The 26,545-nt window shown below is 47.5% G+C and overlaps 2 protein-coding genes across 2 annotated transcripts in view; both read right to left on the bottom strand.

Moving 5' to 3' along the window:
- LOC127195718 (sodium/glucose cotransporter 1-like) overlaps positions 1-16,237 on the bottom strand; it is a 46,975-nt gene extending 30,738 nt beyond the window's left edge. Inside the window, exons 1-6 of the mRNA XM_051153247.1 lie at positions 16,109-16,237; positions 9,077-9,181; positions 7,551-7,610; positions 3,839-3,943; positions 2,226-2,331; positions 350-430 (exon numbers count right to left, since the gene is read on the bottom strand). Coding sequence (XP_051009204.1) covers positions 350-430; positions 2,226-2,331; positions 3,839-3,943; positions 7,551-7,610; positions 9,077-9,181; positions 16,109-16,237 — 586 coding nt within the window. The remainder of the gene's footprint in view (positions 1-349; positions 431-2,225; positions 2,332-3,838; positions 3,944-7,550; positions 7,611-9,076; positions 9,182-16,108) is intronic.
- Positions 16,238-22,064: 5,827 nt separating this feature from the next.
- Positions 22,065-24,203, bottom strand: Vpreb3 (V-set pre-B cell surrogate light chain 3). Its single transcript, XM_051152606.1, has 2 exons — positions 23,195-24,203; positions 22,065-22,424 (listed from the first exon to the last, which is right to left on the bottom strand). Exons 1-2 carry the CDS (start codon positions 23,244-23,246, stop codon positions 22,117-22,119), a joined length of 360 nt encoding a protein of 119 aa, XP_051008563.1. The 5' UTR covers positions 23,247-24,203; the 3' UTR covers positions 22,065-22,116.
- Between the last annotated feature and the right edge of the window lie 2,342 nt (positions 24,204-26,545).

Genomic DNA, 26,545 nt, shown 5'->3' with positions numbered 1-26,545 from the left:
GAAGGTGTGCCTGCCATGCCCCGCCCCCTGCTCTGAGCTTTTTTAGCCCCAAGGCTGGGCTTCCCCCTCCTCTGTTATAGACATTTCGGCTTGCTCCTCTCTCTCTCCCTGAGTGCCCACCCTCTTCCTCTCTTTCTCTTCCCGTGTAATGTAGATTCAAAGATTCCGCCTCTGGCCAGCGCAGTGGCCCACGCCTGTAATCCCAGTACACTGGGAGGCAGAGGGAGGCAAATCTGTGAGTTCAAGGCCAGCCTGGTCTACAAAGTCCAGGACAGCCAAGGCTACACAGAAAAACCCTGTCTAAAACAAAAAACAAAAAAGATGCCAACTCTGTGGCCCATGTACTCACCAAAACCCATTAGCAAAGCTGAGCCCAAAATCATAACACCAGCTTGTAAAGTCTCTACATAAGCCACAGCTGCCAGGCCACCTGAAGAGGAAGAAGAAAGGAAACGGAAAGCCTCAAGAGCTGGTGTTCGCAGCACTATGAGCCGCCCACTGTGTGCCCTGCCCCCACCCCAGCGGACCGCCTCATCTTGGGCTAAGTTTCCTCCTCCCACTCCGTGCTGCTTTTCGTGCACTTTTATGTTGTTGTTTTGTTTTGTTTTTCGGTTTTGCCAGTTTTGTTGAGCCAGTGAAACTCTTACTAATAACGATGAGATAAGTTCTGAAGTTATATACGTGATGCTGTTTCAGAAAACACGGTTCTGCGCCCATAAACAGGCTGCTGAGATGTCCTAAGAATGTAGTTGCAGATGGTCACGGCATTCATACACCGTTCGATTGTTTCAGGTGTGTTTGTCTTGCGTCACTCACAGCTCCTTTTTTTGTATGTTCAAATGGTATTGGCCGTCCTCAGATAACAACAGAAGATGCGTCAAAGCAGTACAATATTTTGACTTTCTGTGTCTCAGTTTTCCTTCACTGTCCATGCTTTTCCAGACCATTTTACTAATCAAACGTGTGCACTGGTCCGTGTCATCCCCTCCCCCCCCCACCCCCACCCCCCACCCCCCGCCAGAAAGGGTTTCTCTATGTATCCCTGGCTGTCCTGGACTCGCTTTGTAGACCAGGCTGGCCTCGAACTCACAGAGATCCACCTGCCTCTGCCTCCCAAGTGCTGGGATTAAAGGCCTGCGCCACCACCACCCGGTGGAAACTCAGTTGAAAAGCAACCATGAGATGAGCATCGCCCTGGTCTCTCCCAGCTGGATAATACCTTCGCTCAGTCCCTGCCCAGTTGTCACAACCAAAACTGTCTCCAAGCACCAGCAAATACCACCAGAAGAGAAATCCAGTTTAGACTCCTCAGCACAATAGGCAACTTGTTGACTCTCCAGCTAAGTACCTCTACTTGAGTAGAAGAAAATGAGTCATGAGAGCTACCCTAGGCAGAGGCTGCATCCGTGAGAATACATATAACAGAATATTTTTATTGATCATTTAGGAATTTCACATGATGCATCCTGATCACCCTCATACCCAGATCTACCACCTCTACCCTTGTGGCCTCCCCCACCCCACACCCCCACCCTCTGCCCCCTCAAAAAAGAATCTACCAAGCACAGTAGTGCAAGCCTGCAATCCCAGCACTCAAGGAGGCAGAGGCAGGCAGAGCTCCGTAGTTCGAGGCCAGCCTGCTCTACAAAGTGACTCCAGAATAGTCAAAGCTACACAGAGAAAAACCCTGTCTTACAAAATAAATAAATAAATCCAAGTTATGCTGTCCATACTGGAACTGGTTAAACTTCCAGTGACTAGACCTCTAAAAGGAAGTGAGCCCCTCCGCACCCCCACCCTGGCCGGTAGCCATCACTGGTGGAGAGCTACACTCCAGCACCCCTATTATGCAGATGCCCAAGGTCCGTGGCTGCCTGCAGGCTTGTTAATGGGCCGTGATGCCTCCAGGGACCATGTCTCAGACGTGCCTTTCTAAAAGATCCCATCTGAGGCCCTGCCTCACTTTCCCCTCATCCACTTTGTGTGCTCCCACCTTGTTACCTGGTAACCCACAGTGTCGTGCCCCCTTGTGCCGTAAACATGATCTCCGCTGACCTGTCAATCATTCTTTGACGAGAGCTTCCCAAGCCAGTATGATCTCTAGAGGTGTCTCCACCTTCCATTATACTTGCTGATCTACAGACTTGGGGAAAATCCAGGAGTCCCTAATTCTCTGCTGAGTGTTTGTGTCAATCTAAATGCACGCGTGGTCGGAGCAACCTCACCTGTGATGGTGTAAGTGCCAGTGATGATCAAGACAACCAGCATTGTCTGGTAGATATCCGTGTCCCACACCATCTTTAAGAACATGGCGCCAAAGCCGATCTCCATCTGAAATGGGCACGAGGTTAGACGCTGCACCTTCATCTCCAGCAGAATCAACAACAGCCCCAGAGAGAAATGGCCTTGGAAGCCATCCGGAAGAGGTGGCCTCTGGGCAGCACCCCTCCACCAGTGGGCACCGAGAGAGGACTGCCCAAATTGTGCACCCTCCACCAGAGTTAGTACCTTTAGGGGCATGGGTTAAGCCAAGTTGCCCAGTTAATATGACTTAGCCTCGGAGTGGTGATAATGCTCTGAGAAGTCGTTGTGTGTGGTTCTGCAACCAGGAAAAAACATGGGCTTTTTTTTTTTTTTTTTTTTTTCCCCTGAGACAGGATCTCTCTGTGTAGCCTTGGCTGTCCTGGACCCACTTTGTAGACGAGGCTGGCCTCGAACTCACAGTGATCCACCTGCCTCTGCCTCCCGAGTGCTAGGATTATAGGCGTGAGCCACCATGCCCAGTTTACGTGGGCTATTTTTTCCCTGTGAGCATTTGTTGCAGAAAATAGCTTTTGCATCTTTCCAATTCCTGGAGAGTTTTAGTTCTGTGTGTGTGTGTGGTTTTTTGTTGTTGTTGTTGTTGTTTGGTTTGGTTTGGTTTGGTTTTTCGAGACAGGGTCTCTCTGTGTAGCCTTGACTGTCCTGGACTCACTTTGTAGTCCAGGCTGGCCTTGAACTCACAGCGATCCACCTGCCTCTGCCTCCCAAGTGCTGGGATTAAAGGCGTGCGCCACCACCCAGCTCTCTGCTTTTAGATTGCTACCAAATTCGCTTGAACCCACCATATACTTAACAAGGGTTGACAAACTTTTGTACAAGACCACATGATAACTATTGTAGGTTTTGAGGGCTGTACATCAGTACACACTGCCTCTAGTTTTTACCACCCTTTAAATTAGGTATAAGAATCAGCCTTGGCCCAAGGGCTGTACAAAGCTGTCACTTGTTGCATTGGCCTGCCAACCAGCTTCGTCAACCACTGGCTGAGCTGACTCCCACTTTAAAGCACCTGCTCATAATTTACCTGGCTGACCTTTCTTTATTATTCCACCCTCCAAAGTCAGGTATGAAATGGGCAGAGATCCCTCCCACCATTCATTCCCCCAAGTGATTCCTGAGACTCCACAATGACTCCGTGGTAAATGCCATTCGTTTGGTTTGTGAAAAAGCATCTATTTGGTGCCATATGTGCTAAATACATTCTAGGCTCAGAGTGGGGTGCAGTAAACACACCAAAAAAAGGACCATGGACTCAGGTCACTTGAATGGAATTGGAGAAAACACATAGTAAGCAAGCACATCAATAAATTACTGTCACACAGTTTGTACAGGTGTCGAAGAAAATAATCAAGAGACACAGGGTAGAGACAACCAGGCACATCCTTGGGATGCCCTCGCCAGTTTTGCTCAGACCACACTCCCTCCACATCACTCCTTGCAGGAGGAAGGTTGCCTCTTTGGAGAGGTGGTCCAAGGACTCGCCTTGCGGGTCTCTACACTTCGTACAAGTACTCACCGAGAGCCTGCTGAAGATATAGACGATTAAGAAGAAGAAAGAGAAGACGAGCTGGATCCGGAGGCTGCCGAACCGCTTCCTCAAGTATTCTGGCAGTGTCACCACCTGTGTAAGCAACAGAGCAAGTCACCATCAGGTCGTGAGAGGTCAGAGGAAGGACACGGGGTGGCTTGTTCGCGCAGTGTAACAGAGATGCTTCCAGATGGTGGGAATGGCCCAGGAACACAGGTGTGGGCTTACTGCCTTTGGTGCCAGTCAAACTGGAAACAACCAGGAAGGAGAGCTGGCACAGCTGTTGTACCGGCTGGTTTTGTGTCAGTTTGACTAGCGTCTTCAGAGAAGACAGAGCCTCAGTTGAGGAAATGCCTCCGTAAGATCCAGCTGTAAGGCACTTTCTCAATTAGTAATTGATGGGGGAGGGTTCAGCCCATTGTGGGTGGTGCCATTCCTGTGCTAGTGGTTTTAGGTTCTATAAGAAAGCCGACTGAACAAGCGGGGAGGGGGGGTGCCGGGAAGCAAGCCAGTAAGCAGCACCCCTCCATGGCCTGCATGCACACTTGCAGGCCAGAAGAGGGCATCAGATCACATTATAGATGGTTGTGAGTCACCAAGTGGTTGCTGGAAATTGAACTCAGGACCTCTGGAAGAGCAGTCAAGTGCTCTTAACCACTGAGCCACTTTTCCAGCCCTATTACAGAGTTTTTAAGAGTCTTTCAAAAGCATATTTTCACTTCCCGTGGACGCTCTTACACAGTCCCCTCTAGCCTATTCCCATTTCTCCATCAGCTGCCAATACCTAGAATCACTTGCTACCTAGAACCCATGTGGTCGGTCTGAAGCTGGGCTGGGGGAGGCCGTTACCACTGCCCTTCTTGTGCCCATTAAAATCTTCCCACTCCATTGGGACACTTTTAATTATAGCTTTTATTTCAGTAGAGGTTTTAAGTCTGTTTTGTGTCCTATTTGAACATCCTTGAGGGGTTTCTAATTGCCCCACTGGGCAATGCAATGACAATGCATAACACTAGTGATGATTTCTCGCAAAGCAATGCCACGCAGGTGGAGTAATGATTTAGCTGAGTTTATTTTATTTTATTTTTTTTGGAGGGTGGCATTGTTTTGGTTTTTTGTTTGTTTGTTTGTTTTTGTTTTTTAAAGAAAAGCTTTAAATATGTACAGTTAAAAAGATTAAATTAAGGTGGTGTTTACAGTTAATTAAATCAGGCCAGGGAGTTTTGCCAGCTGCTTTGTAGCAGAAATCCTAGGGCACAACATAAAAATTAAAAACAAATACATTCTTACTTGCTAAATTAAAGGTCTGCTAAGGTCAGAGAGCAAGAACAAAGCGAGCCGGGTTGCCAAGGACTTGAGAGTTTCACCTACAGGAGACAGGCTAATGATCAAAGACAGTCATTGAGTTTCGGTGCCCACTGTGAAGACTGAGCTTCTGTGTCCATTGTAAGATGTGATTTTCCTGGGTTTATAGCTATAACTTTGCTGATGAGTTTTGGTGTCCACCTTGAGGACTTAGTGCTGTGCAGCAAGCAGGATGAACAGATTCTTCTTTTTTCTGCTGTCTCTAGAAAAGGAACAGATCTCTGGCCTAAATCTCTCTAGCTAACTATATATTTAATTTACTATGAAAACACTATAAGAATAGGTAGGTAGTTCACTGTGTTAGATGAATGAGAATTGTGTTAAGGGGCTGGAGAGGTGGCTCAGAGGGTAAGAGCACAGGCTGCTCTTCCAGAGGTCCTGAGTTCAATTCCCAGCAACCACATGGTGGCTCACAACCATCTATAATGGGATCTGATGCCTTCCTTCTTCTGGTGTTCATGAAGACAGAGCACTCATACACATAAATAAATAAATCTTTTAAAAAATATTGTGTTATGTTAGAATAACATGATGTCTATCTCCTTTTCTGTAACTCTAAACTGCTACCTGACAGAACAAGAGAAACTGGCTGTTAAAAATATCTGGTTTGTTCCTTTAGGATATAGATGTATTACCAGAAGAAACCAAGAAACTGAGTGATCAGATGTGGGATTTAGAATAACTTGTTTTTAAAAATATGAAACTTATCTGGGTGCAGTGGCACACACCTCTAATTCCCTGCACTTGGAAGGCAATAGCAGGTGGATCACTGTGCGTTCCAGGGCAGCCTGGTCTACAAAGCAAGTCCAGGACAGCCAAAGGCTGTTGGAGCCTTGCTTCATCCACCAAGGGGTGTGTGTGTGTGTGTGTGTGTGTGTGTGTGTGTGTGTGTGTGTGTGTGTGTGTGTGCGCGCGCGCACGCGCACGCGCCAACAGCTTTATTTTTTCTCTTAGTCTTTATATATCTAAGTGAAATCCTTCATGCAAGAAAAAAAATCACTTCTTAATCATGAGTTTCAGTTACATATGATGATTACAAGTTTTATATTCGTTTTTGTTTGTTTGTTTTTGTTTTTTGAGACAAGGTTTCTCTGTGGAGTTAAGATGCCTGACTTCACCCACCTCTTCTCTTGTCTTTTTTTTTTTTTTTTTTTTTTTTTGAGACAGGGTTTCTCTGTGTAGCCTTGGCTGTCCTAGACTCACTATGTAGACCAGGCTGGCCTTGAACTCACAGCAATCCACCTGCCTCTGCCTCCCAAGTGCTGAGATTAAAGACGTGCGCCACCACACCCAGCTCCCACCTCTTCTCTTGATCCTTTTCTCTTGAATGTATGTGCTGAAAATTGAGAAACCTGACTTCAGTTGAAGTCAAGATGCCTAATTCCATCTACCTTTTCTCTTGAATGTATGTGTGTGAGTGGGTTATTTTCTCTCTCTCTCTTACTTCTTACTTCTCTGTAGATTTGCAAATAAGTTAGCAGACTCAGGGCCATCAGCCTTCCATGGCTAATAAGCCTAAGTTTACGCCAACTTAAGGCTTCTGCTTCTGCAGCTTCCAAGTAGCACCACAGAGACCAACCCTTTGATGGGCCACTGGGGGACTTATCTGAATCACAGTAATGTGCTTATCTCTGAATTAATATAATATGGCTTTGTTCATGCTTTCTAACAAATGTCAGTATTTAGTCAGGCAGTTCTGCATTTTTTGGCAATGCCTTCTCTATCTTAGACCTCTGGCTTTAAGATAAGCATGTCATGTTTCTCACCCTGCTTGGCTCTTGTGTGGAATTTCATCCTATGAATAGGCCATTGAAGACGAAATAGCATCTTAGGGTACCAAGTCTGTCTTCTAGTTATTAACATGTTTGTTCACCTCCGTTTCCCTACATCTTATTCTTTATAATGTTTTGAAATATTTTTCTGTAAAAGCCTTAAAAGCTAAATTCCTGTGTAAACAGATAATTAATTGCGTCTGTCTACCCAGGACAGAAAGGCACATTTTAGGTTATCTGCAGAATTAAGGAAGCCAGTGCCAGAATCAAAGACTGAGAAGCACAATAAGTATAATTTATCCTTCTTGATGTTTTCCTATACAAGCAATATTGTGTGTGTGTGTGTGTGTGTGTGTGTGTGTGTGTGTGTGTGTGTGTGTTTGGACAGGGTTTCTCTGTGTAGCTTTGGCTGTCCTGGACTCACTTTGTAGACCAGGCTGGCCTCCAACTCACAGAGATCCACCTGCCTCTGCCTCCCCTAGTGCTGGTGTACGCCACCACAACCAGTACAATGTTTTTGTTTTAAGTATCATAAAGAATAGAGTAACTGCTAATGGCCTTACCTCAGCCTTGCTATAGACAGGAACAAATATCCAACCAAGAACAAAAAGCGCAAATATAGTCTGAAATCAAGAACAAAGGGAAGAATCAAGTCAGGGGCTCGTGTGAGTCAAGCTCTTAAAAGAAATACGGGTTCTGTACCTGTCCATCCCAAACCTGATGACGCATCACTGCTGGGCACTTACAAGCAAAGACCCAATCACAGGCCTTTCCACACCAAAAACTTAGCTTCCAGGCACACTGTCATTGAAAGTTCACTAACTTAGAGGTTTGTTTCCAAGTTATTGTTTTTACTATGTTGTTTGTCTACTAGATAATAATTGAGATGTCCTATAAATCAATTTAAAAAATAGCTTAAAACAAAGAGAAGAGCCAAGCGTGGTGGCTCACACCTTTAATCCCAGCACTCGGGAGGCAGGGGCAGGTGGATCGCTATGAGTTCGAGGCCAGCCTGGTCTACAAAGTGAGTCCAGGACAGCCAAGGATACACAGAGAAACCCTGTCTGGGGGGGGGGGGGACAAAAACAAAAGAAGCTAAACACGGTGGACCACATATGTAATTCCAGCACTCACTAGTCAGAGGAGGAAGATAGCTATAGGTTTGAGGATCTCTCTAAGTATCAGAAGAAAGGAAAGGGACAGAAGGAGGTGGGGGAGGGGAAGAGGAAGTGGGGGAAGGGAGGGCAGGGCAGGGCAGGGGAAGAAAGAGGAGGGGAAGGAAAGGGGAGGAAAGCAGAAAAGGGAGAAGGAAGAAGGGGAACCAAAAAGGAAGAGGGAAAAAGAGGGAAGGGGAGGAGAGGGGAGGAAAGGAAAATGAAAAAGTTGGGGGAGAAGGAGAGAGAGAAACAAGTGATAAAGAAAAGACATTATTTTATTAAGTTTGGACTCTGTAGAAGTAGTCCTTATTTTTATAGTTTATAAGAAGGAAGATGAACACGAAGCATAGTAACTTTCTCAGGGATCAAGCAAGACAAATTATTCATATATAAATAGGTAAATAGTGCAGGGTTAATAAATTCATTTATACCTTTGGAGAATAAATTCTATTTCCTCTGACAAGTCTATTCCATGAACGAAATAAGTAATCCGGTATTTTATATGGCTTATAATTTAAACTGGTGTTTAAAAGTAGAAACTTTGTAGTAACTAGTTGACAGTCTCAGAGAGCTTAGTTGAACCATTTCTCAATATGTATTCAAAATACAATTTCTGGGTGTGGGTGTGCATGGGATATGCTTGTTTCTCCATAGAGAGAGATGCATGCCCTTAGGTGCCATGACCTTCTCCCCACCTGACTGATATAATGAATCTTTGTTCACTGTACTCCTATGACCCATGGCATACATGTACCCTGCCTCTTGACTTACTAAAGAGAATAAAAAGTAGCACAATCCTTTTGAAAAATCAATATTCTCTGAGACATCTTTAATAGTCACTTGGGGTTAAAAAGCAAGATTTTGTGTTTGGGTCTTACTTGGACAATGATCGAGTTAAGTTACTGCCAAAGATATTGCTAGACATGACTTACGTTCCACTCAAGGGCTCCAACAGCAATCCCCGAAGCTGCGCCTATCCCAGCCACGCCCATATAGTGGCTACTGCCAATATTTGAGGAATAAATGGAAATGCCCATCTGAAAATCAGAAGACAACTGTGCGTCAGAGCCCTTCTGGCACTCTAAATCTTTCTGTTTATGGGCTGAGAGAGTGGTTCCATCACCGAGCACTCACCTAACCTGTGCAAAACCCAAGTTCCATCCCATAAAACCCGTGATTCCAGCACTTGGGGGCGGGGGAGGATGGTGGGAGCAAAAGGATCAGAAGTTCAAGGTCATCCCCAGCTACATAGTGAGTTTGAGCATAGAAGTTCTGCCCAAGAGATGACTCCCATGGAGAAAACATGAAAGCGATGGAGTTGCATTTTTTTTTTTATAATTTATTCTTGTTACATCTCAATGGTTATCCCATCCCTTGTATCCTCCCATTCTTCCCTCCCTCCCATTTTCCCATTATTCCCCTCCCCTCTGACTGTTCCTGAGGGGGATTACCTCCCCCTGTATGGAGTTGCATTTTCTGAGCCATTACTCATTTATTTATTTTGAGACAAGTCCTTGTGTATCTCAGGATGTCTCCAGACACACTATGATGCTGGCCTCATTTAACACAGGTGATTTTCCAGCCTCAGCTCGGGAGGATGGACCATCCCAGTGATGCAACGGTTCTACCCAGTATAGCTGGTCTAGTGTGTTTGATTGGCTGGTTGGTTGACTGCCTGGCTGGCTGGTAGGTTGACTGCCTGGCTGGCTGGTAGGTTGGTTGGCTGGTTGGTTGATTGGCTGGTTGTTTGCTTGGCTGGCTGGTTGGTTGGCTGGTTGGCTGGTTGGTTGGCTGGTTGGCTGGCTGGTTGGTTGGCTGGTTGGTTGGCTGGTTGGCTGGTTGGTTGATTGGCTGGTTGGCTGATTGGTTGGCTGGTTGGTTGATTGGCTGGTTGTTTGCTTGGTTGGCTGGTTGGTTGGCTGGTTGGTTGGCTGATTGGTTGGCTGGTTGGTTGATTGGCTGGTTGTTTGCTTGGCTGGCTGGTTGGTTGGCTGGTTGGTTGGCTGGTTGGCTGGTTGGTTGGCTGGTTGGTTGATTGGTTGGCTGGTTGGTTGATTGGCTGGTTGTTTGCTTGGCTGGCTGGTTGGTTGGCTGGTTGGCTGATTGGTTGGCTGGTTGGTTGATTGGCTGGTTGTTTGCTTGGTTGGCTGGTTGGTTGACTGCCTGGCTGGCTGGTAGGTTGGTTGGCTGGTTGGCTTATTGATTGGCTGGTTGTTTGGTTGGCTGGCTGGTTGGTTGGCTGGTTGGTTGATTGGTTGGCTGGTTGGTTGATTGGCTGGTTGTTTGCTTGGCTGGCTGGTTGGTTGGCTGGTTGGTTGATTGGTTGGCTGGTTGGTTGATTGGCTGGTTGTTTGCTTGGCTGGCTGGTTGGTTGGCTGGTTGGCTGGTTGGTTGGCTGGTTGGCTGGCTGGTTGGTTGATTGGCTGGTTGTTTGCTTGGCTGGCTGGTTGGTTGGCTGGTTGGCTGATTGGTTGGCTGGTTGGCTGGCTGGTTGGTTGATTGGCTGGCTGGTTGGTTGATTGGCTGGTTGTTTGCTTGGCTGGCTGATTGGTTGGCTGGTTGGTTGGCTGGTTGGCTGGTTGGTTGATTGGCTGGTTGTTTGCTTGGCTGGCTGGCTGGCTTTTTGAGACAGAGCTTCTCTGTGTAATAGCCCTGGCTGTCCTGGACTCACTTTGTAAGATGCAGGAGTGGTGGTTTCCACCACATCTCCCTGTAATTCTCCTATCTGACCTCTGAAGAAGGCAGGTCAGTCGTGGAGAATGACCATGAAAACATAACTAGGGCTGGAGAGATGGCTCCGTGGTTAAGAGCGCTGCCTGCTCTTCCAGGGGTCCTGAGTTCAATTCCCAGCAACCACATGGTGGCTCACAGCCATCTAGAATGTGATCTGATGCCCTCTTCTGCAGATAAAGCACTCATATGCAATAAATAAAATAAATAAATCTTTGAAAAAAAAAACCATAACCAAGTGGTGAGTCCAGTCGCAGTTGTACCCAACGTGGTCTCCTAACTTGAGGAGATTAACACATCTCCCAGGAACTGTTATGCAGCTACTGAGGTAGCAGATGCTTTAGCTAGATATCTATTCATAAACACCACCAGGAGCAATTTGCTTTCCATTGACAAGGCCTTACAGTGTTATCTCAGGGGTATAATTATCTCTCCCACCTCATGTCATAAAGTAGTCCAAAGGGATTTTTTTATTATTTATTTTTGTTTTATGTACATTGGTGTTTTGACTGCATGTATGTCTGTGCGAGAGTGTCAGGTCCCCTAGAAGTGAAATTACAGACAGTTGTAAGCTGCCGTGTGGGTGCTGGGAGTTGAACCCGGGTCCTCTGGAAGAGCAGCCAGTGCTTTTAACCACTGAGCCATCTCTCCAGCCCCTGAAGGGATCTTGATTGGCTACTTCCTCTACATGATATTTTTCTGATCCACCTATACTGATGACATTATGCTGACTAGTCCAAGTAAGCAGGAGGTAGCAACCACTTTGGACTTGTTGGTAATGCATCAGAAGATGAGAAATAAACCCAACCTAAATTCTTCTTTCCCAGGGCACTGCCAGCACAGATGCAGGGTCGTGGATGGTCAGCATCCTCCTGTGGGGTCTGAGTCAGTACTCCTGGACAGAATCACCTTTTACAATTGTGACGGCTAATGCTGGTTGTCAGATCTGTGTGCTGCTTGGTTTTATGTCAACTTGACACAAGCTAGAGTCTTCAGAGAGGAGGTAGCCTCAGTGGAGAAAACGCCTCCATAAAATCGAGCTTTAGGCAAGCCTGTGGAGCATTTTCTTAATTACTAATTTGATGAGGGAGAGCCCAACCTACTGTGGGTGGGGCCATGAATGGGCTGGTGGTCCCAGGTTCTATAAGAAAGCAGGCTGAGCAAGCCATAGGAGCAAGGCAGTAAGCAGCACCCTCCGTGGCCTCTGCCTTAGCTCCTGCCTCCAGGTTCCTGCCCTGCCTGAGTTCCTGTCCTGGCTTCCTTCCCTAGTGAACTTTGAAGTAGAAGTGGAAGTCTAAGCCACATAACCCAAGTTGCTTTTGGTCGTTGTGTTTCAGCACAGTAATGGAAACCCTAAGACAACCTGGGGTCAACTAAAGTGAAAGCAGCTGGTTATTCCTGAGGGGGATTTTCTTGATCTTTGGTTTTTTGAGACAGGGTTTCTCTTCACAGCTCTGGCTATCCTGAACTCACTTTGTAGACCAGGCTGGCCTCGAACTCACAGCGATCCCCCTGCCTCTGCCTCCCGAGTGCTGGGATTAAAGGCGTGCACCACCACAGCCAGCTTCTTGATCAAATTATTAAAGCAGGAACCCCCTGAGCGTGTAAGGCATCTTCTGGTGGCAGGTCAGGTAAAAGGACATGGAAGAAGGAAGTCTTTGCTGCCTGCTTGCCCTCAGCCTCCCACCTCCCCAACCCCCCCCGCCCATCCCCCACACCCCCATCGCCCCCACAAGCACATCTATCCTGTTGCTAAAGCATTTTCCTTCTCTGACGTCAGAACCAGCTTATTCAGGATTCCAATGTAGTCTGAAAACCAGGGGCTCCACTATAGTACTCCTCCAGGCCTTCAGCACCAGACCAGAACTACTGAGCTAGCCAGATTCGCAGCCTAAGATGCTGCTGGCTTCTCAGCCTCTCGAGAATGAGACAGCCAATACTGAACTTCCTGGACCACATCAGGTAAGCCTGTACGTTGTACATCTACACCTTAACAGATACAACAATCAAAGCATTATTTAGCATAGAAATAAGGATTCTGCCTTCCTGCCTCACCTCCCTCCCTCCAGCACCAAGCTATTTGGCACCACCAGCTTTGGTACACACTGTTCCCTCTGCTCAGAATACCGCACACTCCATCTACCTGGTCAAGGCATGGTCCACTTCAAATCTCACTTGCATAACTCTGCCTTTGAAAGATCTTTTCTGCCGGGTGTGGTGGCACACGCCTTTAATCCCAGCAATCGGGAGGCGGAGGCAGTGGGATCGCTGTGAGTTCGAGGCCAGCCTGGCCTACAAAGTGAGTCCAGGACAGCCAAGGCTACACAGGAAAACCTTGTCTCGGAAAAAAAAGAAAAGAAAAGAAAAGAGAAAAAAGAAAAGAAAAAAAAAAAAAAAGAAAGAAAGAAAGATCTTTTCTATGTTGCTATGCCCAACAAGCCCAACTTTGGCTCTTGTCTCTTTGCCCTGGTTACTTCCCACTAGGTTTATTTCCTCAACTGTAATGCACTGTAACTAGTTTAAATATGAGGATTGAACTGGTGTGGTTCAGTGGGTAAGGGTGCTTGATGGTAAAGCACGGGGTCCCGAGTTCAAACCTCAACACTTGCATAGGAAAACAGGTGTGGCTGCTGTGTGTCTCTTCCCCTGGCACTGTGGGGAGCAGAGACAGGAGACTTGCTGAGAGCTCAATTAGCTGCCAGCCTAACTCCAGGTTCAATGAGAGACCCTGTGTCAAGGAAGTCAAGGGAAGTGGAGTAGAACACTCAGGGTATTTCCCTGGCCTGTGTACATAGACAGGTACTTACATACCTTCACACACATGCACATACAATTTGAATTTTTAAGATGCATCCTACTGGCTGGGCAGTGGTGGCACACACCTTTAATCCCAGAACTTGGGAGGCAGAGGCAGGTGGATCACTGTGAGCTGGAGGCCAGTCTGGTCTACAAAGTGAGTCCAGGACAGCCAGGGCTACACAGAGAAACCCTGTCTCGAAAAAACAAACAAACAAACAACAACAACAACAACAAAAAGATGCATCCTACTAAACCAGGTGGCCCGTGCGTGTAATCCCAGAACTCAGGGAGACAGAGGCAGGCAGATCTCTGAGTTTGAGGCCAGCCTGGTCTACAAAGCAAGTCCAGGGCTACACAGAGAAACCCTGTCTCAGGAAAAAAAAAGGGGGGGGGGGCAAGAGAGGAAGAGAGAGAGGAGACCTGATTTAGCAACTTCAATTTATTTTGGATTTCAGACAATTGAAGTTCTAAACAAGCCAACACAGAAAGCCCCTAAGCAGACATACAAGTGTACTCACCGACCACCATGCTAGATTTTGGCCAGCCAGGAAGAAGTCTTTTATTGTGCCGCGACTATGTGACAGTAAAACCTGAAACAAAAATCCTGTGATGGGATACAACTCGTGGAGAATAACTGGACACCGCATGTAGGTGTTACTATTATTCTACAGATAACTAAATATAGTGAGGCCTCTAAGTGTCAGTGTGAGGGACTCTCCAGATACACTAGGAGGGAAAAGAGCATACAGCATGTGTACATTATGTATTATGTGTCTGTACGTTTGTATAAGCTCTGAGAAAATGGAGAAAAAAACATACAGTCTCTGGTTACCCCCGAAAGGTGAGATGCATGAAGGAAGAAAAGTAACTCATTCTGTAACTTTTATGTCCATTTTGCTTGTTACTCTGAATGCAAAAGCATCTGGTAATTAACAGCAGCATATGATTGTTTTTCATTTAAAACAAACAAACAAGCCAGGCGTGGTGGTGTACGCCCGTAATCCCAGCACTGGAGGCAGAGGCGGGCTGATCTCTGTGAGCTCAAGGCCAACCTGGCCTACATAGTGAGTTCCAGGCCAGCGAGAGATAGCCCTTTTTCAGAAAAATAAAAATAATATAATGAAAGAAGGGGATCGAAAAATGCTGGACTCTGGGGTTGGGGATTTAGCTCAGTGGTAGAGTGCTTGTCTAGCAAGCGCAAGGCCCTGGGTTCGGTCCTCAGCTCTGGAAAAAATATATATATGCTGGACACCATACATTTTTTATGTCTCCCAGAAGAAAAGCGGGGCAGTGAGTTTACTGTTTCTCAAATCTTAGCCAGACATGGACCCCAGGTTGGGTCAAGAGTCATCTGGGATGCACAGGGGATTTCTAATAGTGACACTGGAGGAAGAACCCCAGAGCTGAAGCTCAAATGCTGGGAGTGCTCTCCAAGACCACCTGGAAATATAGTTCCCAAGACCGAAGCCGGTGAGGAAAGATATTGGGTGCTATGGATGTACATTCAGGAGTTTCCCTTCCGGTTTGCAATAGACCCTGAGCAGCCATCCCTTAGTGTTGATGGGGGCTTGGTTCCAGGAGCCTTTGTGAGTATTAAAATCTGAGGATGCTCACACCTGTCACATGTCAGACAACTCTAGGTTTGCACCTGAGCTCCGTCCATCATCCTCTGCTTCATAACCCTTCAGGGTCTCAGTTCAAGTCACAATAGAGTCCCAGCCTGAGTGGGCTTGGAAAATTGCTTCCTAGACTCTTTTAGCTCATCTCTTTTATAAAGGTCATATAACAGTCGGATATAACCTTCAGCACATCCTTCTGTATGCTCTCCATTGCATCTCGATTATAAGTTAGCTGTTATAATGCTTAAACCCTATAGATAATCCTAAGAGTCCAGTGCTTGGCTGGGCGGTGGTGGCGCTCGCCTTTAATCCCAGCACTCGGGAGGCAGAAACAGGAGGGATCGTTGTGAGTTCGACGTCAACCTGGTCTACAAAGTGAGTCCGGGACAGCCACGCCTACACAAGAAACCCTGCCTTGAAAAACGAGAGAGAGAGAGAGAGAGAGAGAGAGAGGGAGGGAGGGAGGGAGGGAGGGAGGAGAGAGAGAGAGAGAGAGAGAGAGAGAGAGAGAGAGAGAGAGAGAGAGAGAGAGAGAGAGAGTCCAGTGCTTTCCACACGATTGGCTGGATGTGCAGATGGGTAACTCCTGGATCGAGGGGACACTATTACAGCAGCAGCACGCTGTGTCAGTTGCTGCCATCACCACGCTCCTCACAAGGACTTTCAAATACCATTCAGGTTTGAGGTTCTAGGCAGCAGGGGCAGACACGGTTGAGTTGCTATTTTGAGCGGGGCGGGGGTGGGGGCGCAGTTATAAGGCGAAGGAAGGGGTAATGGTCCGGAATGCTATACCCCAGCCCAGAGGTCACGTCATACCCACAGCCCGGTGCACAGAACCAATAAGAGGTAGGAAGTCATCACCAGTGTGTCTACGACGCTGTGGATACTTAAGGTCACGAAGGTCTGATTCCTGGTGAAGTCATGGTAGTTCTCCTGGGGGTCCATGGTAGCGCTTCTAGCCAGGTAAGGACTTACAGCCAGAACCCTGCAACGGTTCTGGACCCAGTTCTAGCTCTGGTTCGCAAGGCATCCTGGGAAAAGCCACGATACAGCTTGCTTGTCGGTTCCCGGTAGGCTCTACCGCCTAATTCCCTTCCCGAGTGCTAGAGACTTCCCTTCTTTCATTCATGGTCTGATTACGAGAGAGAGAGAGAGAGAGAGAGAGAGAGAGAGAGAGAGAGAGAGAGAGAGAGAGAGAGAGAGAGAGAGAGAGAGAGAGAGAGAGAGAGAGAGAGAGAGAGAGAGAGCGCCACAAGGGGTCCTCCTCTAAGTTTAGGTGCTAAAGCGGAGTCTTCACTGGCTACATTGGATGCTGGAGAAAAGTCTGAAGAAAGTACCACTCCTACCTTCATTCACAATGCTTATATTTTCATCAAAGCAAAATTTTGCATTCATTTTAATTAAATGTACCATAGGTCATCTACCTTAATTTGGGGGATTTTTTTTTTAGCTCTTCCCCCTCTACCCCAAAATGGGGTTTCTCCGTGTTAGCCTTGGCTGTCCTAGACTCACTTTGTAGACCAGGCTGGCCTTGAACTCACAGAGATCTGCCTGCCTCTACCTCCCCAAGTGCTGGGATTACACATGTCCACCACTACACCCAGCTTTTTTTTTTTTTTGTCACTTCTTTAAACTATGTGCCAAGGCAGTTCTTCAGCTCACTTTATTATATATATTAAGAATAAGATAATGATAGAATACAAGACTCAGATATTATGTTATACAGAGTTTCTTAGGCCGGGCATGGTGGCGCACACCTGTAATCCCAGCACTCGGGAGGCAGAGGCAGGTGGATCACTGGGAGTTCAAGGCCAGCCTGGTCCACAAAGTGAGTCCAGGACAGCCAAAACTACACAGAGAAACCCTGTCTCAAAAAAACAAAAACAAACAAGACAGAGTTTATTAAATGAGCACGGGGGGAGAAGGAAGAGAGGGAGGGGTACCCCAGAGAGAGAGAAGAGGGAGAGAAGGAAAGTAAGAGGGTAGAGCAGGTAGAGGGGGTAGAGAGGAGGGAGGGTAAGAGAGACAGAGGGCCAACTTTTTAAATGAATTGTTTTCTCTGTATGGTTTTTGTTTTGTTTTGTTTTGTTTTTTGGTTTGTTCGTATTTGTTTTGTTTTGTTTCTTTGTTTTTTGAGACAGGGTTTTTCTGTGTAGCCTTCACTATCCTGGACTCGATTTGTAGACCAGGCAGGCCTTGAACTCACAGCGATCCTCCTGCCTCTGTCTCCCAAATGCTGCGATTGAAGGTGTGCGCCAGCACTGCCTGGCTCTCTGTATGGGTATTTTGCCTACATTTATGTCCTCTATACCACATGCATACCTGGAGTCCTCAGAGGCCAGGTGATAGTGTCTATCCCCTGGAACTGGAATTAGAGATGGTTGTGAACCACCCTGTGGGTGCTGGGAATCGAACCTGGATTCTCTGGAAGAGCAGCTAATGCTTTTTTTTTTTTTTCTTCCCCTTCCCCTGAGACAGGATTTCTCTGTGTAGCCTTGGCTATCCTGGACTCGCTTCGCCTGGCTTGAAGATCAACTTTTAATAGTGATATGCATTTCTTTTCCTTTTTCTTTCTGTGTGTGGGTGGAACTCAGGACCTGGTATATGCTAAGCAAGGACTCTCCCCCAGACTACATCCCAAATTGATATGCCCAGCGCTATTTTTCTTGGTGCATTTCTTTGTTGAGTTTTGTTTTAGCATTGATGGGTGAAGGGGGAAAGAGGATACACATGGAATGGGTAGGCAAGAAGGGTGGAGCTGGGAGGAATTGTGGGGGAGCGGGTGAATATGATCAGAACAAATTGTTCTTCCAGAGGTCCTGAGTTCAACTTCCAGCCAACCGCATGGTGGCTCACAGCCATCTATAATGTGATCTGATGCCCTCTTCTGGCGTGCAGGTGTACATGCAGGCAGAACACTGTATACATAATGGGAAATGAGTAAATCTTTTTTAAAAAATGGCCGCCTGGCAAGTCCCCATGATCAGCTTGTTCTGTACTTCAGACATCAATGATTGTGCAAATATCCAGATTATTATACGTCAACTTAGAGCAAAAACGCTGCCCAAAAGTGCTGTGGCGTTCCTGGTTTCTGGCAGTCCCTTGGGGATGGGTCTAAACTGCATCACCTTGTCCTGCTCTCCAGTGACAGGGTCCGGTCTTGCCGTATTTGTGGCACATGAAGGCACTCCAGTTATTAAGGCAGTAACAGGACTCCCAGCCACACTCTGCCCTTCGCCCTCACATTTTGTTTTCTCCCCTCCTCGGTTACATTGGACATCCTGACACCATCACCTGTGTCCTTCAGGACACGTCTTGGGGAATTCTGCTTTCTTTGGTTATTTGCAACGTGTTGGCCAAACCCTCCCCGTGACTCTGGCTTTCAAGCTTATTGGTTCCAGAAGAGAACTGAGGTGCATGCAGATGTCTGGAGAGCCTACACTCACCATTCCCACCTGTGTGGTGGTCCGACTTACCCTCCCTGGAATCTGTTAAGAATATCTTCTTCGCCAGGCCTTAATCCCAGCACTTGCGAGGCAGAGGCAGGCGGATCTCTGTGAGTTCGAGGCCAGCCTGGTCTACAGATCCAGTTCCAGGACAGCCAGAGCTGTTACACAGAGAAACCCTATTTAAAGATTTTTATTTTATTTATTATTTATACAGTATTCTGCCCCACATGTGTGCCTGCAGGCCAGAAGAGGGCACCAGATCTCATTGTAGATGGTTGTGAGCCACCATGTGGTTGCTGGGAATTGAACTCAGGACCTTTGGAAGAACAGACGGTGTTCTTAACCTCTGAGCCATCGCTCCAGTCTGGAATATCTTCTTTTGTTGACACTGATGTACATCCTCAATGTGGCTACATTACCTTTCTGTGCATCTCACGTCACTGCCTTCTCGCATGTTCTGGATACCTGGTCTCTCAGGCCCTAGGAGCTTCAACGTGGCTTTCTTCGGTAGGAAACCACCCAACACCTTCGATGAGGAGAAATTCCTGATCTTCATCATGCTAGCGTTCTGCAGTATCTGGATGATTTGTTTGCCACCCTGTCTACCACAGCACCAAGGGAAAGCAATAGATTTGATCAAAATGTGTAATAAGCATGGGAGCCGCCGGGTGGCAGTATTGCTCCAGGAGATAACTTCTTACTCTATCCCCTGAAGCCGAATCACTCCGAACTAACACTGAGGGAGATCCGCAAGCTCTCCGCAAGCATTGAGCCTTGCCTAGAAAGGACCGGCAGGCTTAAAGAGAGAAACACCCTCGAGGTGTGCAGTTCCTGTTTCTTCTGCCACATTCTAAGACCCGGTCTGAAATGTACTTAGCTTCGCCACTAGGTGTCGCTGTCTACGCGTAAATAACCACAGAAAGCCTAAGCTTGCCTTTTTATTTTATGTGTTTGTTTTGTGGTGAGACAGGGTTTCTCTAGGTAGCCTTGCTTGTCCAGGAACTCACTTTGTAGACCAAGCTGGCCTCGAATTCAGAGATCCGCTTGCCTCTACCTCCCGAGTGCTGGGATTAAAGCCCTGCACCACCACCGCCCAACTGCTTTTTTATTTTTAAATATTTATTTATTATTTATACAGTATTCTGCCTTCATGTGTGCTTGCAGGCCAGACATAGAGCTTATTATTTAGACCAGGATGGCTTCAAAAATCACAAAAATCTTTCTGCATCTGCCTACCTATTGCTGGGATTAAAAACAGTAACACATCCCCTGCCAGTGGCGATTGCCTTTTGAAGCCAGTTGGCAATCCTCCTGACTCAGCCTCTCATGTGCTTAGGGCTACCCACATCCTGCGACTGCTCTGAGCTGGTTGTTAAACCCATCAGTGCACCACTGGTCATAACGACCTGTTTAGTAACAGCTACCACATTTAATGAGGGGGTTTGGAGAATAAGGAGAGCGAGAAGATCAAGGAGTCATTTATATGTCCCCCAACAGTGTGGTAAATGTTTCTAGACTGAAAATCCAAAAAAATCTAGAACCCCAACTTCCCACCTCTCTCCGGAATCTATGCCCCTACTAAAGCCCGGGCAAAGGACAGACGCTCAGAGAAGTAAGGGTTTCCTAGCTGGAGGCCCGTGAGTAGCCACAGATCCGCAAACCAGGCGGCAACACGGCTCCCCACAGTCTTTGTGCGCCAATTGTTGCACCCACACAATAGGCCAACTGAGCTACAGGTTGGTCTGGGAGGATCAAGATGAACCATCTGGGCTGGGGCGGGGCCACCGCTGCATCAGGCTCCCCAAGGGCCTGGAGAGCTCCTCCTCAGGTGTCCCTCCCCCCATCCCCCGCCCCAGCACCCCTCACCCCAGCTCCATCCCCAACACACACACACATACACACACACACACACACACACACACACACACACACACACACGGGTACTTTTGGGACCACTCTAGGCCTCATGGAGTCGCATCTCTATTCTTTTTTTTTTTTTTTTTTTAATATTTATTTGTTTATGTAGTTTGTGTATACAGCGCTCTGCCTGCATGTACACCTGCAGGCCAGAAGAGGGCATCAGATCACATTATAGATGGTTGTGAGCCACCATGTGGTTGCTGGGAGTTGAACTCAGGACCTCTGGAAGAGCAGACAGTGCTCTTAACCACTGAGCCATCTCTCCAGGGCCTCATCTCTATATTCTTAATCCTGAGTCAGGCTGCTGGTGTCAGGCTGTCACTAAAGAAAGGTAACCCTGGCCACGCCTGTCCCCAGCTGCCCTTCACCACTGCTCACATAAGACCACAGCCAGATGAACTGGACCAGAAGATAAGTCAAGCGTGTAAGCTAGACCCTCTTGGGTCTCTGGATCCCCGAAACACGTCATCTGGGTGCTCAACTACAGAACCGAGACACAAGGGAAGGAGCTAGGTGTGGGTTTGGGGGGGGGTATGTGTGTCTTTGCTTTTGTTGTCCTGGGGGTTGAGCCTAGGACCACCACCGTTTATACTAGGCAAATACTCTATTGCTGATCTGGAACCCCCACTGTGTATCTATCTTTGGCTGGCTGGAACTCCCTAAGCACACCAGGCTGGCCTTAAACTTACAGCGGGTTCGCCTGCCACTGCCTTCTGAGTGTTGGGATGAAAAGGCGTACGCCGCCACACCCAGCTATCAGGGATGTTTCTGAAGGTTCCAATCCCACTCAGTTCAGCTTCTAACAGCAAGATTTGCCCTACAATCGTGCCATCCCTTGGCCCATGACTGCCTTGCATGTGGTTACTGTCTCTAAGGGGGAGGGGTGCTACATAATCTGCTACCTGCTTTCAACACCCTCATGCCTGGCCTTCAGGGCACTTCCTAGAACACCGGCCTCTTACCATCAAGGAGCATGGGAACTTGTCCAGAGACAAGCAGATGCTGCCCCTCCCCAAGCCATGAGCATATACTCTGTAGGGACCAGCTGCCAGAGAACCATAAACGTTGGACCACAATCGGCCATGCAGAGATGAGGGGGTGGCAAATGTTAGTTCCTTTTTTCTCTCTCTCTCTCTCTCTGCCATTAGTGCTTCGAGTCACTGGAAGGTCAAGCACAAAGCTAAATCTCTAGGGGACAGCGACAAGGCTGGGTCACGTTCCCTAAGGGTCTCAGGTGTTTCCTCTTTAGACAGCAGCCGCCAGAATCTCAACCCCATGCCCTCTGATTTGTCACTTTTTCACCCAGTATCTCATGGGTCATCATGACCGTGGTAGTTAACATGTGAAATGTTATTAACTCCTTTTGCTGAGGAAGGACTTACAAGAAAAAGAGGAAGGCCAAGGACAAGAGGGCAGAAATCAGAGATGAACAGACCCCAGCCCTAGGGTTCCAAGTTATAAGCTGATGGAGCAAAAGTAATCGGCGTCATCCTCCGGCTGCACGGGGCTGATGGTCAGCACACAGGCATTGTGGGCCGTGTCCGTGCTAGCTGAGAATCTGTCGGGAATGTCCTCTGGCCGATAGTGCCCCTCTTCTGAGTAATAGTAGAGAAGATGCGGAGCGTTGCCTGGCTGCTGCCGATACCAGGATACACCAGTGTCTCTGACGGAGGCATGCTGGGAATTGACTGCACAGCTAAGTTGAGCTACTTGGCCTGGGAAGACCAGCAGTGCATCAGGATCCGTCAGGGTTGGCTGAAAGACTGAGAGATACAGACCCACTGAGGGCTAGCCTGGACCACTTTTCTGCTCTACTTTGCTGTGGATATTTTGTCAGACCCCCAAGGAGACTCTCACTCCCAAACTTTGCATAGTGCAGTGGGATGGGGTTGGCCCTGGATGGAGCATGGAGAACGTGGTTCTAAGACTTCATACCACTCTCTACGACTCCATTAGCATCTGTGAGTGAAGGCTTTGGAGTAAGTGACCCCCAAATTAGCATTCCTGTCCTGTCTAGTATTCAAGCATGCAGCTGGAACCCTCTAGGTCCCCCTAGTACCTACTCCCTACTTCTCTGTGGACCCTCACCCCTCAAATCTAATAGCTCATTCAAACGGTTGGCTACAGGCTAGCTGCCCTCCCCGCACCCCAAACCTCCTAGGATGCATAACCACTGTCTTGAGTTTCAGGGTGCTGGCTACTTGAGAGGCTCGTTTTAAAGGATGTATGGGGTAGGAGACTGCCCATAATAGTTTCCTCTGTAAGAGACAACGGTGAACAGTTGTCCTTTCTTCAGAGACTCCAAGAGATCACAGTCTAAGGAGACCCTCAAATTGAGGAACCAAGGTCTAACACAGAAAGTGGCTTGCCCCTAGTCCCGGATAGAGCTGCCTGGAGGCAGGTCTCCACTCTACCTCCATGCCTCTCCTAGGATCCACTCCACTTAACCTATTGATTTGCTCCTTTGCCTTGGTTTTCTTGAGCTAGTGCCGAGCCCCATCCCCACACCCCCCAACTCCCAGATGTGTCTTACCTGCCGAGAAGGCTCCCATCATAAGGAGAAACAGGCAAACCAAACAGGCCATGGCCAGAAGCAAGAAGGTTGGCTTTGAGTTCTTCTGCTGGGCTGGGCTCTGGGCGCTTGTGGTACAGGGATGGGGAAACCTCTGGACCACAACAGAGCATGCAAATCAACTGACTGAAGAGGGCTAGGGTGTGTCCTGGGGCCAACAGTAGGCTCAGCCTTCCAAATGTCCTGACAACTCAGCCAGTGGGAGATCAGAACCCTTCGCATCCAGTTACAAGAAGTTGGAAGTTTCCAGAGATCCTCCTTATGCCCTCTTCTAGTCATTAATGATATCTACCCCTGCTATAGTTTGGTTCTCAACCTGCTGCTCTGTGTTGTGGGGTTCCCCTTACATCCAACATAACTCAAACACCAGGCCAATGCAGATGACAAAAATGTATTGTAATCCGGCTGCTACTGGCCAAATGGGGCCCCCAGAACAGATGGGAGCTGAGCTACGACCTTGACCTTGAAGGGAGTTGTGCAGCATAGTTAAAGGATGGGGAACAAGGGCGGGTGGGCTGTAGCATTGTCCAATCATATCTGACCTAAGGGATTGAGCAGGGGAGTTTCCGTTAATCAGCATGTGAATAGGTTCTCGGGCCTGGGAACATGAACGTAGTTTGACCCTGCCAGCAAGACAGAAGACTTGTCCTTGAGATGTCTGAACTCAGACAACTGTCTCCTTAAAAGTTGTCCTAGAGATGTCTGGACTCAGACAACTGTCTCCTTACAACAGAAGCTGTTCAGCTCTTGGGAAGTCCCCAGCTTCCCTAGGGCCTGGGCCCTTGAACTTAGTTTCTCCTTATGATTAAATGAAGTCTGAACACGAAATGGTAGTACTTAGAATAAGTTTCTTTTTATTTACTTTTATTTTATGTACATTAGTGCGAAGGTGTCAGATCCCTTAGAACTAGAATTATAGACAGGTGTGAGCTGCCATGTAGGGTCTAAGAACTGAACCCAGGACCTTTGGAAGAGCAAACAGTGCTCTTAACTACTAAGTCATCTCTCCAGCCCTAGAAGTTTCTTTTGCTTGCTCCCATTAGTCTGGACCTCTGTGGGGTCTAATGACCCTTTCACAAGGGTCACCTAACACTATCAGGAAAACACAGATAATTACATTATGACTCATAACAGTAGCAAAATACTGTTATGGACTTGCTTGCTTGCTTGGTTTTTGTTTTTTGAGCCTCAATCTCAGGTAGACGGGATGGGCCACCTGACTCCAAGTCAGGAAGAAGGACAGCAAAACAGAGCACAGGAAAGGGCAACTCTCAGAGCTTCGAGCTCCAGCCCTACATGTCTTTCCTTCAAGTCTGGCTGTAAGTGCCACCATCTACAATGTGTTCTGTAGGACGTAAGTCCTCAAAAAATAGCCCAAGCTTGAATATGCTCTGTGAATACCGCTTGCTTATGCTGGGTACTGAAATGGCTTTTAAAGTGTTATGGCATTTAAGATGGGCACAGTGGCAGCTGCTACCTCTAACCCAAGCACCTCTCAAGCTGAATCAAGAACACTGAAGGAGGAAATGAAAGAAACAAACTTGCTTTAAAAAAAAATAGTAAGTTAGCTGGGCATGGTGTCACATGCCTTTAGTCCCAGCACCCAGGAGGCAGAGGCAGGCAGATTGCTGTGAGTTTGAGGCCAGCCTGGTCTACAAAGTGAGTCCAGAACAACCAAGGCTACACAGAAAAATTCTGTCTCAAAAAAAAAAAGGTATACAAAGGTACATTGTAGCTAAAGCAGTGTGCCTCTGCCAGGCAGTGTAGAGATGACCCTGACTGATTAAAACCTTTGCCTCCCATCAGGAAAGGCATAATTCTGCCAGCCAAGCAGGACCCTGGGAAACAGCTGTCCAGGAAGAACAGCTGTGGTCTGTCTCGTGGTAACTCTGGCAATACTTTTATATTGGAAACTGTCTTCCCATTTGGTCAACAGCCAAACCTTAGAAGCTCAGTCTCTGTAAAACATGTCTAATTGCTCAAAGAGCAATGAAGCTGTGTAAACTGAAAGGGATTTCTGTTCAAGGCTGGTTCCCTTTTGTGCCTTAGCCGGAACCCAGCCGTGCGCTGTTATTAAAGGATTTTTCCATCGCTGATTGCTAAGCGGTGGAGTAGCTTCTCACAGGGAAGGCATATTAATTCTGTATCATCAGGAATCAAGACCATCTGGGCCGCATACGAAGCCCTGCCTCAACAACAACCAAGTGTTGTGAAAGCCACAATAATCACGAAGTCACAAGGACCCTGCTGAGTCTCTCGGGACGTGCCATTTCCCGTTTACAAATGGAAACAGTGGGGCTAACAAAAGAAAAGTGTTTATCTTGGGGCAAAATGGGTCAGCGGCGAGCTGTACGGAGGGCCCATCCAGAAATAGGCCTGCCGAAGGCAGGACAAGCAGCTTAAGCATCTTTCTGACACTACGCTTGGAGGGTTCTAGTGGAGGCTCCTGGAGAGAAGACAAGAGAGGCAACATGAGAGAATGAAAAAGAATGAGGAATAGAGTTTAAAAAAAAAAAAAAAACAAGTAAAGGATAACCAGAGAGGTGGAAGAAAAAAAAAAAAGTTAACCGTGAGAACATAAAACACAGAAGACACAGGGAAGAGAATGAGTGAGCCAAATATAGGTCAGCGAATGGCAGCCATTGTTGCTGACAAAGCTGAGATTACAGCTCAGTGGTGAGCACTTAGCATTTGCGAGTCCCTGGATACATGAGGGGGGGAGTAGCAGGGACACTCATTAGTGAGAAACGACAAGCTGGTACTTCTAGCCTGTTATAGATCCAGAAGGCTCAGCCCTCCCCCCACCCCACCCCAAAAAAAGACAGCGCAAAGCAAGTATACATTGGAAAACATGAAAAGATCCGCGCACTTTCTTATAGAGTTGAGCACGCATTCACCAGCTAGCCCTGCAGTTCTTCCCAAGGAGTTGACTAGAGAAATGAGAACTTTGGCTCACATGAGGATGCTAGCTTTACTCAGGGTCTCCCCAGATTGCCACAACAACAGCAGGTGAGTGAGTGAGTCAACCAACTGCCGAAACCCCAAACTCCCAAACGGCGGCACCCACCTCAGCACTAAGGGAAACAACTGTGCATACACACACCCTGGATCACACTGAGTCTGACTGAGCCCCTTAACGGGACACAGTGGAAAAGATGGGTAGGAAACAGCCGTGGATGGGGACAACTGGAGACGATCATATGAACCTGAGTGACAGAGATGAAGGGGATTTGGGGAGCTACTGAGTAACACTGCAAGGGGGGGCTATGCATGTATGCATGCAGCAGCAAACTAGGAGCTGTTCAAGGACGC

This window comes from Acomys russatus, chromosome 11 (assembly GCF_903995435.1).
Source record: "Acomys russatus chromosome 11, mAcoRus1.1, whole genome shotgun sequence".
Classification (NCBI taxonomy): Eukaryota; Metazoa; Chordata; class Mammalia; order Rodentia; family Muridae; genus Acomys; species Acomys russatus.
The sequence above is the reverse complement of the archived record's forward strand: the minus strand, read 5'-3'. Positions and strand labels throughout refer to the sequence as shown.

Coding starts and splice junctions, on each gene's coding strand:
- Vpreb3 (XM_051152606.1), bottom strand. CDS start 23,246: ATGGCCTGTTTGGTTTGCCTGTTTCTCCTTATGATGGGAGCCTTCTCG. Junction 22,425..23,194: donor GATGGGAGCCTTCTCGGCAG/GTAAGACACATC, acceptor TGTATCTCTCAG/TCTTTCAGCCAACCCTGACG.